The sequence below is a fragment of the Falco rusticolus genome, chromosome 7, assembly GCF_015220075.1.
Source record: "Falco rusticolus isolate bFalRus1 chromosome 7, bFalRus1.pri, whole genome shotgun sequence".
Taxonomy (NCBI): domain Eukaryota; kingdom Metazoa; phylum Chordata; class Aves; order Falconiformes; family Falconidae; genus Falco; species Falco rusticolus.
In genome coordinates, this window is record NC_051193.1 from 22,952,060 (window position 1) to 22,964,921 (window position 12,862).

The 12,862-nt window shown below is 41.6% G+C and overlaps 1 protein-coding gene across 7 annotated transcripts in view; it reads right to left on the bottom strand.

The window, feature by feature from the left end:
- ACSBG1 (acyl-CoA synthetase bubblegum family member 1) overlaps nt 1-12,862 on the bottom strand; it is a 38,818-nt gene that overhangs the window by 17,856 nt on the left and 8,100 nt on the right. For 5 of the 7 annotated variants that reach the window (XM_037394526.1, XM_037394525.1, XM_037394529.1 and 2 more), the window contains exons 2-5: nt 11,805-11,887; nt 2,339-2,556; nt 1,596-1,684; nt 699-819 (exon numbers count right to left, since the gene is read on the bottom strand). In XM_037394526.1, coding sequence (XP_037250423.1) covers nt 699-819; nt 1,596-1,684; nt 2,339-2,556; nt 11,805-11,887 — 511 coding nt within the window. Of the gene's footprint in view, nt 1-698; nt 820-1,595; nt 1,685-2,338; nt 2,557-3,869; nt 3,955-4,243; nt 4,364-11,804; nt 11,888-12,862 lie in introns of those variants that run through there. The other 2 variants (XM_037394531.1, XM_037394527.1) reach the window with 2 other exon arrangements.

Consider the following 12,862-nt stretch of genomic DNA (forward strand, 5'->3'; position numbering starts at 1 on the left):
CGCTGCCCGCTGGCTCCAGGGCTCCAGCCGCTGCCACCAGCTCCAGCCACTGCCACCAGCTCCAGCCACTGCCCACTGCCACCAGCTCCAGCCACTGCCCACTGCCGCTGGCTCAGGCGTTTCGGGCTGCAGCTGCCCGTTTGTACTGAGGCAGGACCAATGGGATCCAGTGTATACTGGGACAGGGCCCAGTCTGTACTGGGAGGGGCCTAGCAAAGAGCAGTAAACTGAACAGCCTTTATGGTTAATACTACAAGCAGGAAAAGATGACACTTTGGGAAGACGAAATTCTGGATGCTATAATCTTTAATATTTAAATGGCAGGCCTTTCCAAACTGGCATCACCATAACCTCTTCCACATACGTGATCTGCGCTTTCCCAAAGAGAATCAGGTGGTGACATTATAAAGGCAAGATCTTTATAAAGAATGGGGGGGTTCTCCAGGTGGGCTTGCAGTGCCCCAGCCTGTGAGCTCTGCTGGAGAGAACCAGAAGCGCCAAGGTGCCAGCCACCGGCACTGCAAGGAGCAGGGCTGCACGGCCCCCAACGGCCCAAACACCAGGCAGCAGAGTTCCCACCAGGAACACTCCCATGGAAGGGTTCACAACAGAGATGGTGAATATGGTATCCGGGACCTATACAGCATCAAGAAATGGGAAAATTTTGGCTTTTCAGTAACCATTTGGCTATGTTATACCTGCATTATCTTGTCCAATTGTTTCCAGTTTTCCACAACCATGATATTGGTTTTGCTGTCATGAGCAATGTAGTGGCAGGCCTCGGGAGAACTGGTTGTATATATTCCTGTGACAATTCCTCTGCAGAAATAGATACACATAGAACATATATTTATATACATACACACACATATACATGCACTTAGTATCAAAACGAATAATAATCAAGGATGAAATGAAAGCTGAAGGAGTACGACTATGTGCAAGTAAACAGCAGCACGGCTGCCATGTTTATTTCAAGTATTCAGATATACATTAATATCCATCAATATCTCTGATATACGCACACGGTAAAAATTAATCTCTGACCTCTGTGCAGCAGAAGATGCCACAGGCTAGGAGTCAGCATTTTGACGCACTGAAGGCTATGTGAGAATTAGCTCAGGAAGTGGTAAAACACCCACTTATGTCCTCCTGCTGTTCAAGCTGCACAGAGGTACCAATTTGAATTTCACTGGCACAGCAACAGCTTAAGAGGTAAAATCCAAATTGTATAAACAGGTATCAGTCAGTATTTATCTGTCACTTCATCTACTTGAACGTATCTTGCTGTAGACAAACATAACGTATAAAACTGGGAGTCTCATCTGTTTCCCACATCTTCCAGTGATAAGATACTGTACAAAAGCTTCTGTGTGACTGTCACAGTTATGTCCATAGCAAACAGGCTCGATTTCTAAGTGTCTGGACTATCTCAGACATACTGAAAGCTATGAGACTCCAGCAAGTTGGTGAACATGCTGATCAGCTGCAGCACAACTTCCAAGACAAGACAAAAAATACTGATTTGCTACATTTCCAGACCTAGCAAAACAGAAATCCCAAATCCCTCGCAAAATCAAGTCAAAAAGTCTTACCCAGCAAAAACAGCTCCAACAGCTGAGATGAACCATTCTGGAGAATTAAATCCAAGGATTGATACGCTGTGAAATCGTTCTAGACCAAGCTTAAAAAATAATAAGCATAAGGTTGTATGATATAGGCACATTGGAGAAAACCATACAGCATTAAACATACACACAATATAAAGCATGGGAAGTTTTGATATACTTCTTATTTCAGTATTGCCAAGACATGTCCATGCACATCTCTGTGTTGGTATCCAGGCAAACCCAGTATTTATCAGCAATTCACGTGATGCAAACTTTCCACTACCTGCTGTAGTCAGGCTGAGCTCTGCTGCCCTGAAGGGCCCAAAACGTTTCAATATGAACAAAAGCGTGAGTACTAATCTTACCCTTTGTTTCGTCTGTTTCAAAATCTGTCCTTATCTTGCCAAATTCAGTGCAGCTTTCACCTGTTTTTCTTTTTTTTTTTAATCTTCAGGCCTTATCTTTGTACTCATGCCCCTTCGAGACAGTGCAACACAGCAGCTCCTCACTTGCAGTCAAGTTCACTTGACAGCAGTGTTATCTCTTGGACCAAAACCAATTTTCATTGTTGTCATTTCAATAAAGAATGTGACTACTGACCTTCAATTAATTGGGAAAAGCCTTTTATATTGGTTTTGGTGGGTGGTTTATTTATTTATTGTTTTGTTTTGGGATTTTTTAAGGAGACAAAGAAAAAAAAAGGAACTGATTTTGTTTCCTGTACCTACCTTCAAGAAGCTCTTGGCTGCTTTCCTGGAGAGGCAATAATACTCTGAAAAAGTTATCTTCTCCCATTTTCCGTCCTTTTTGCTGGCCAAAGCATTAAGAGATCCATATTTTTCTAGACTCGTCTTGAACATCTGATGAACTGTTATGGGAGTCTGTGGACACGAGTTATCTATTCGCAGCCTGACTCTGCCGTCAGCAAAGGAAGTCCACAGAGACTCTGGGAAGTAAAGCATTATCGTCAAGGAATTCTGTCGTTGGAAAAACACTGTGTGACTGTGTACCGAGACAAGGGGATTGATAAAGATGCAGGACCAAGCACAACTCTGGCACTTCCCACCCTTTGAGAGGAGGGCTTTACCATTTTATAACTACCACCAAATATGCCATGCAGAAAGGGAAATCTTTATTTCTTACGCTTCTTTGTGCATTTTGAATAAAATGCCATCATACAGAATGCTGCTGATCTGTGTGTTACAGGCACACCACCAATCCCAGCAGATTCTGTTAGTCCCACACTCAGCCCTGCACAACCCACTGCCCTTGAGCTAATGGAGGAGCTGGTGAATCAGAAGGCTACAGAGATCTGAAAGATCCAAAACTTCCACCCCTGTTCAGCACTCAAGCTCCTTTTGTTTGCAGCTCTTTCCTCCCTCCTTCCCCTCCAGCTATTCTCCTTCATCCTGCCCCTGTTCCCCACTACTCCGCACAGGTTTTTTGCTTGGTCATCTGCCCTGTGTCTAGTACGTACATCCACTTCACTCCTGTCCTGCCCTATTTCCACATCATCTTTCACCTTCTTCTGCTCTTGCCTTCCTCACCCTCTGTTTCTGTCACCCACTTTTTTAGCCCTGTATTTTTCCTCCCCTTCCTTGACAGGACACAGGCACAGAGGAACCACTACCATCACCTGGCTCTCACGGCTGGTGCCAAAGGCTAGAGCAGTCCCTGGCATTCACAAGGAATGACGCTCAGAGACTCTACTTGGCTCTTGCAAACCCAGCAAGAAGCAGGCTGAGTATAAATACACTCCTTAGAGAATGTAGGCGTTAGTAAGTTGGCAAAATTTAGATGAATTCCCACAAGGAAGACAAAAAGACACCCATGACTTCCCAACCAACAAGTCAGTTCCCATACTTCTGAACCAAATAGTACAAGAACATTTTAAGGACATTTTTGCCTTAGATTTACTTTCATAAATTTAGAAGTATTTTTACCATAAACTTAAAAAAGATATATATATATTCTATAGAGAGCTGGTGGAAAAATTCACATCAAAGACCTTAGGTTTGTCAGAAATTTTGTCAGAAAATACAACTTTTTGAAGTTTCTGATACAAGTTAATAATCACGATTGTTTTTACTACACCTATGGAAAGCAAAACCTGTATAGAAAGCTCAGCTAGTATCTATACTGTTTCCTGGTACCTCAGTGGCTGAAAAGAACAGTTCTGGAGTGCTCAAAATACAACACGTTTCACATCCCTCTCAAATGCTATTCCTCTAGGTACTTCATAGTGGGCCCCCAAACTACCTCTGAGCATTTCTGGCAATGCAGGAACTCATCAGCCAGCGCTGGATCCACACACGCGCTTCAGAACACGCTTGCAGCCTCACTCAGCTCACGTTTACCATCTGCACAGAGAACCAGAGGCATGGCCAGCTATTGTAAGCTCACAAGTGTACATAAAGAAAAAAGCCAAACTCAACTTTCTCTTGTAGCAAAAAAAAAATCATTCCTTAGCAGTGCAGAATAGCTCATGCACAGTCAGCTGGTAAATGAAGAAACACCAAAACAAGCCTATTCTGCTGCCAGTACTCCATGAAACTACTTCTGAAGATTTCACTGCCCCATGCTATTTCCTAGCATGTGCAGAGTATTTGGGGGGGGGGGGGGTGGAAATTCACCTTTTTATCCCCTCCCAGGTAAGGAGATAAAACCCCTGGTACAGAAAGTGAACTGAGCAGCCAGGCTGTGATGTGTTTCCATCCAGGATTAATGGCCCTGGCTCACATTATGTTCCATTCACCATCCTGACTCACAGTCTTGCATTTGTTCTCTTGACAAACAAAGTAATAATGACAGCAATAAATACAAATAAAGCTGCTTTATCTCCTTGTGCCTTCATCTTCTCGTATGTAAATTGCATATAATGATTTTCAAAACACAGGTGTGGAGCTTTGCTTCGGTCACCGGAGGAAGGGCATCAAATCCAGACAGTTTAGAAAATAAGTATCTATAACAGATTCTAGGTAATAAACAGCCTTTATCGAAGTGTAAACAAATCTGTTATGAGTAGGTGTTTCTGCACTTAACCCCAACCCTGGTGTGGAAAGGACGAGCGAGCAATAAGGGCTCTGAGAGAAGCTGGCATTAATCGAAATGCTTATTTTCTGCAGTGACACACCAAAGCCCAGATGAAAAACTCTGTGTCATGTTCTGGCTTCTAAACCAATGAGGCTGGCAGGGATTGCAGGTGTGACTGGGCACAGGTGGGTGACTGCTCTGTTCAAAACAAATTCATACCATAAAGAGCTAAAATACATTCTATTCCATTTATTATTAAAAACGCTCTTGAACAAATAGTATCTGTCTTCACAGGAACTGAAAATATTAGCAACATTTCTACAACATTACAGAAGTTGCATAATTACTACCTTTTCACTGCAGATGTACAATAGATAACAGAATAGCTTCTACAGAGTGAAAATCAATCAAATCATTGCATTATCTATACACAGAAACCAAAAATGTACTTTGAAACTTTTGCTTTTCCTTATACAGTTCTTTCTGGTGTCAAAAAGGCATCTTTGACAAAGACTAAGAACAGAATCAGTTTCACGGAGACTCAGTAAATCACTTTAATAATACACAATATATACTGCAAAGGACTATCAACTTGAATGACCATTCAATGTCTATTCTTGCATTTATTTGCAGGTAGAACTTAAATCTAAAACCAGTTTCCAAATCTGAATAAACCAAATAACCCTGAAGATCTAATTATTCTGTCCTATAGAATTCGTAAAAATGGCACAACATGAACATACTCCGCTGTCAGTTTGTGGAGGGATTTTGAGCAGAGCTCATCCTTCTCCGGCAGAGCCTGGGGAGGAATGGCTTGCGAAATACTGAATGAATAGATTATAAACTTTGGGAAAAGCAAAACAGCGAGCTGTGCCTCACTAGCATCTGAAAGTCAAACTGCAATGTCCAGGCTGGAAATTAACTCTAGCACCTGAAACCAAAGTGGAAATCGCAATAGAGATCCTTTAAATACACGATTAGCATTGGTACATTATACACCTGTAAGTTTACAGAGAGCATAAGAAAAAAACTAAAACAGCATTCCAGCTCAAAGTACTCAATGCCACTGCAAACAAACAGGAATATTTGTTGCTTCCCTCTTTCTTCCAGTAACTCCTATCACCTGCATTATTCTTTGTACCCAAAATGCTTTTTTCATTCACTACTATGTGATCTTGGCTCGTGTCCTTCATATGATGAAGGTCAGAGATGGTGAGAAAAGATTTGCTCCTGAATAAGACTATTTTGTCAGATAGAACAAGAAACGGCAGAGATTTCATTGAGATAGGTAGTCTTGACTGTCACTGTTTGAGCCTCTTCAAGTGTTCCCCCTCCATGTCATTCTCTCCAAGGCCAAATTCCATGATCAGATTAAATTTTCCATGATTCACTGTTTTTGCTGCTGAAGGACGAGATGGCGCAGAGTAGTCTCATAACATACAGTACGTAACAGGGTGACGGTACTGCAGTTTGTCTTAGGAACTGCTCTAAGCACAGCTGTTCTAAATATTTTGGATTTTAGGTGTCCAGTTTTTCCACTAAAGTCTAGTTTTTCAACAAGAAACTTTACAGGAGAAGAGAAAAATAGTTAAAAGCTTTGTTTACCACTTAAACACCTGGAGAGTTTTCAGTTATCTTTTACAATATAATCCTAGACTTGTGAACCATTTACACGTGAATACTGATTTATAAAAGCACACTTCTTATTATTTTCTACCAAGTCTGAAATAACATACAACATAAACACATTACAATTTTTGTATTTTTATTAGCCAATTGTTATTCCTTTCCGCTATGTATGACTGAACAGTTGTGGCATAGTACAGGCTGGCTGTCCCAGCCCAGATATCAAAAATTACTTTAAACAGACAAAGTAAGTGCGAGTCCTTCTGGTTTTTTTCTCTCCATGAATAATCCAGCTGGCTGAAATTGCTGGACCTCTGGGATGCATGAAGGAGACTGTGTACTAGTCTAAAAAAAAATAAAAGGAGGAAAAAACACTAATCCTACAGTTTAAAGCTAATATATGAATGAAACCTCCTCTCTCTTCACTATCTGACCTGCAAATATCCTGGTGACTGCAAGAATGGAATTTGGGAATGTAAATGAATCCTGATGTTTATGGAAGAACAACTCCCGGAGCCGGATAAAATGCAAAAGAACCACGGTCACCTTTCAGACAGGTAAGCAGGTGGGCTGTGGAATGGCCCTGCCACACGACCTGAGCAACTCTAAGTGGTATTCCACAGATGTGATGCCAAAACGGCACAGAGTAACTGCTCAGAGATGAATTTTGTCTTTAAGCAGCAAAGGTATTTATTTCGTGCAACGTTAGGGAGCTAGCCGGTTTGCACCGGACAAACTAACTCCAAAGATTTCAGTGAAAAGTTAGGTATTTTACACAGTTTTCATGAGAGGTTACAACATCTTTACATGCATACTCATTTGATTTTGACACCTAATCATTCCGTTCACAATAGGTGGGATCTAGGTGGAGCAGACCTTTCAATTTTCTTTGCTCAACGATTTCCTGACTTGATGGTCTCCTTATCTCCTTCAGGTGCCCACCTTTTCTTTTCTAATTATTCAGAGTACATTCCTTTCTAAACACAAACAGAGCATCACCCAGAGCATCCTCATCCTGACTAACCCACCCAAACTCATCCTGACTAATCTTTTTATTTTAAGACCTTGTTCTGTTTCAGATGTGCCCTGGGAAGCAGGAGCAAAAGCAGTAATTTAACTTCTGCTGGAAAGTGATTCAGATTTAACTCGCAAAACAGAATCTTGATTATATGCCAGTTCCTGCAAAACATCACTCTGCTCTAATGATGAGAGAAGGTATTCTGGCCTTTGCTGGAGGTGTTTCTGCCTGACAGTCATCATCCCAGATTCCACTGCCATGATGCCATCACATTCTGCTGACAACACAAAGACATCATTCCTCCTCTCACCTACTATTTTTTAGTTTTCTTCAAGATGGCTGTGGCCCCAAAAGCTTAACTTCTTTTTAGTAAAAGGTAGAGTTGAGTACACACAGGTTGGAGTCTGAGAGCTTGGCATCTGTGTCAAGCTTCCCCTTGTGCCAATGAACAGATTAAAGAGAAGCAGAGAACTGGATTTCAAGTGAACCTGAAGTATCAGCCAGAAGACATACATAGCGATTCTTAAAAAAAAAAAAAAATAGAAACCAGCTTGCTGTTGCTTGCCTTACCACAGCTAGGGAAGAGAAGGGTTTTCTGCTCTATTACCACTTTTCCACCACAAACATGTAACTTTAAACTCTCAGACAGAAAAGACTGAATGAGTAGTGGAAATATTTTTAAATGAGCCAAACCACACACAAATATTTCAGTTAATGGAAACTTGTTGGAGGAAAAAGGAACATTTATGAATTGCAATAAAATATACTGCTCTTCACATCAATAAACTACTACCACTGCGGGTCAGAGATATCCTCCAAAGAATGCCTCTAGAAGCTGACACAGAGGGAGTGGTACATCAGGATGAGTACAAAATAAGCTTCATAACAATACTGACGCTTCTGAAACTGATTACGAGGCACCCAAATAGAAGCATGTGGAGGGTGCGATCAGGAGGAAACATCACTACAGAAACGTTGCCCAGGCATGCAGAAATGGAAAGTCAACACTCAGTTGGAAATGAAATTGGTGAGTGATATGAATAGCCACAAGAAGGGCTTCTACAGGTACGCTGGCAGCCAAAAGGAGAGCCAGGGATCTCATGGGCAACTTACTGATGTAAGACATGGAAGGGTTGACGTACTCAATGCCTTCTTCACCTCAGTCTTTACTGACAAGATCAGCTTCCTGGGTTTCTGTGCTTAGTGGCAGGTGAGAAGTTTGACCTACAACATTAGAGGAAGATTGAGGTAGGGACCGCTTAGGCAAACTGGACACATACAAAAATGTCGATGGGCCCAGATGGGACACTTCAGTATACCCTGAGGGACCAGGCCAGAGTCATTGCTGCTCTCCATAGTCTTTGAAAAAGCATGGCAATATGGCAAGTCCCCATGATAGGAAAAATGCAAATGTCACACCTGTCTTCAAAAAGGGGAAGAAAAGAGGATTCAAATAACAAAAGGCCAGGCTCCCCACAGTCTATGGAAAGGCAAACTCTCCAACAAACAGAACAAACTCTCCTAGAAATCATGTTGAGCTATATAATGGTGACTGAGACCAGCCAGAATGGCCAGACTTGATTCAGCCTTGGTAAATCCAACCCAACTGCCTTCCGTGATGAAATGACTGGCTCCAAGATGGGGAGAGCAGTGGCATGTTGTTTACTTCACCTTTAAGAAGCTCTTTAACAAGGTCTCCCCTGGCATTTTTGCAAGGTTTAGACCGGATGGAGTTGGAGTTACAGGTGGATAAAAAATTGGCAGGACAATTAGTCTTCAAGAACAGTGGTCAACATTTCTAAGTCCAGCTTGCAGTCAATTACAAGTGACATTCCTCAGGGGTTAGTCCTGAGAACGACACTGTTTAATGACAGCATTATTGTCTTGGACAACAGAATGCACCCTCACCAGCTTCAAAGAGGACACCAAACTTGGGGAATCAGCCAACACACCAAAAGGCAGGGCTGCTGTTCAGATGGACATTGGCAAACTGGAAGAATGGGCTGACATACACCTCCAAGCTCGACAAGGGTGAATGTAAGTCTTGCACTTGGCATAGGACTAACCCCCTGCAACAGCACAGACTGGATGCCAGCTGGCTCAGCAGAAACTCCCCTGTGGTTCCCGGTGGACAAGATGAATGCAAGTCAGTGGAGATAAAGGTTAACTACAACCCGGGCTGCATTAGCGAGATTATAGCCGGCAGATCAAGGAAAGTGATTGTTTCTGCATACTGAGTACTCATGAGGGTACACCTGCAGCAGTGTGCAGCTTTGGAAGCCCCAGTACAAGACAGATCCTGACAAATCAAAGCAAGCCCAGACAAGGAACTCCCAGATGGTCAGGGACCTGGAGTGTACCATGTATGAGAAGTCCCTAAAGGAGCCAGGTTTCTTCAATCTGGAGAAAATAAAGACTGAATCTAACTGCAGTCTGCCACAGGCTGAGCGGGGTGCTATAATGAAACCAGATTCTTCTCAGAGGCACACAGCAGAAGAACAAGAAACAAAGGACATGAGCTGCAGCCATGAAAACTCTTGCTGGATAAAGAAAAATAATTTCACAATGCAGGTGACAGCCTAAGAAGAGGGACTGAGAGGCTGTGGAATCTCCATCCTTGGAAGTTTTCAAAACTCAGGTGAGCCCTCCTATGAGCAGAAAGCTGGACTAATTGGCCTCCAGTGGTCTTCTCCAACATAAATTATTTTGCGATTCCATCAGTATAAAACCAGCATGAATTAGTTCTCTTTAACCTTACCCCTGTTTTAAGCCAATATAATGTTTGCTGCCAACAGTAAGGTTACTCTGGATTTGAATATACATTAGAAGAACCAAATTGTGGCCTGCTTCCAGAGGAATGAGCCTCTATACATCTGTAGGAAAGAATGGGGAAAAAATTCCAGAACAATCTGTGGTCCTCATTAGACAAATTTACTCCTGAGGTTGCAGAACATATCAATTATAAAGAGAGAAAGACAGTTCTGCACAACTAGAAAACATCAGAATCTCCTCCTCCTCTCTTGATATACAAAGCAGACCCACCACAACTAGACACTGAGCTTCCTTCTCCCAAAAGATTTTTTGGGAGAAGTTTTTGACACAGTCCTCACTTTAGCAGTCAGCATCTGCATAGCTGTGTGATATTTCCAAGTCAAACACTGCTTCTCATTTAAATGGATAACAAGTAATGCCACAGATTCTTGAAGCCAAATAAAAGACAAAGGCTAACTTAAATTGTAGGCTTCTGATTCATCAACTTAGAAACATATCTAAATACAAACAAAGGAACTGCTTAATTAAAATGGATGGGGGGTGAGTTGTGTTTGTACAAAAATTATGATGGAACAGCTGGAATGGCTTCTGCCCTCAGCTGTTCACCTCACCTTTCTTCCAGAGGCTGTGGGCACTGCAGGAGTGGCTGTAGGCATGTGGGGTCCCTCCTGAGCACTGTGGCTCGCAGCCTCTCTGAACTGTGGCCAGCAGCAACCTCTGGGAGAAAAGCCGAGCAGACAGCTGACAGCAGGAACCAGCGTCCCAGATAAATTCTTAGAAAAATAGGTCAGAGCCTTCACCAGCACACAAGCAGAACCACAGTCTCAGCAATAATCTACGTATACAATGTATGTCTCAAATAGTTCAATAAAATACCCTGAAAATTGGAAAACAGAAGTTAATTATCTTATCCATCCAAATGTATTTTCTGCTTATTGAAAAACAAAAAGCAATGGCTACCAGTTCAATTCTTGGAAAGAAACCCATTCTGTACCAAATAACTGCCTTTTTAAAAATAAATATATATGCATACAGGTATACATTTAGACACATGTATGAAGTCTGCATGTGAGATTCCTACATAGATCTGCTTTTTTCTTAAAAAACACTTGCAGTTATTGCTCTAATTGTCTCATAGAACAAATATTCCCTGTTTAAATGAGCAAATTTAGACACCAGTGGCAGCCTCACCAAGGCAACAGGGAGCTCCTTCAGGGCTGCAAACCTCCCAAAGAACCTCAGAAAGTTCTGCTAGTAAGCCTCCTTTAAGCCACACAGTAGCACAACTAGGTTAACTTACCCCCGCAATCGGTTTAAAATGACAGTAGCATGCATTGCTACAATACAACCAAGAACTGACCACAGTACAGATATTCCTTTACAGCCCCAGTCATTACACAGTACGCCAAAACCTCAATAGCTGACAGCCGGTAAGTAGGCTGCGATGCCAAAGGTAACACAAGAATGGATATGATTTTCCATGGGATCAGGCTTTTTTTTACTTCTATCTACTAATTGTCTACAAAACCCAAGAGAAACGATTAAATTTATGCAAGTTTACAGAAAGCTCCTGAAAACTTTTCAGTGCCCTTATTTACTTCAGTTCGACTTCATTTTTTGCTGCCTCTCCTTATACCAGCCCTGAAAAATTGTCAGTCATAGTTTGATAGAACAGACACAAAAATTACATTAAAAAAATTCTGAAGAGAGCTTAAATTTCCAAGGATCATTTTTTACATACTTACCTGTTGGCTCTATGCCTTCATCTTGGGTCACCTCCAGATGAGGAAGCCAGTCTCTGCAGACAGTCTGTGCATCTGGAAAGGTTCTAAAACAAAATATACCTATTAAAAAGTTATCCAGGAGTGCCAGTAGGGTCCACTACAACCAACATACAATGTATCCAAGGGAAAAGGAAAACACAACTTGCAAGCACTTAGAAATACAAAGAAGAAAAAACAGAAAGCTCAGAGCAACAAAACCCATTTTGCCTCTTTGTTGCAAACTCCTCCACAATCAGGTTAAACATGGATATGTCTGCACTCTAAGGATGGCATTCCTCTTTCATACAGTGGACTTTTGGTTTCAACATCGCGGAATATACCAGATGGAGACACTAATTTTGAATCTCAACAGAGAGGCCATGAACCATGCAAGGATGAAGAATGAATTATCCATCTTAGCCTTGATCGTACTGCCACTAATATCACAATGCCTTGTCACTGTTGATACTGTTGAAGCTCTGAGGTTAGGATTTTTTTTTGTTTTGTTTGTGCTTTTTATTTTTTTAAGGCTAGGAACAGAAAGAGATTTAGTTCCTAATAACAGAGTGTCTCAAAACATCACCAAAGCACCAAATTATCATTATCACATGGATAAAATTAACCTTTCTTGGCTTTAAATTAACCAATGTTTAAAGCACAGATTAACAGCAATTCCAGACCAGAAAATCTGTAAAGTAACAGACTGCAACAGATTATATGAGCAAAACTTCTAAACAATAAGTAAGCATTTAGAAATGACTAAATGCATAAAGCAATGCACTGCAGATTATTAATGAATAGCAGCATGCAGATTTTCTAGTTTAGCTGACTTCAGGAGAGCAAGGGGTGGGAACCAGCAGCCTTCAGGGGCCATGAACAAGTTCGGATTGCCTTCATTCCTTCTTAACAGGTACAGCAGAAGAGTCCTGAGTGCAGCTCAGGAAGTCCTTACCCTCCACAGTGGAATAAATTAACTCAAAATGTAAGTCCAAGCAATGCCCTTCCCACCTTTCAAATAAATAATAAAGAACTTCAAAAGC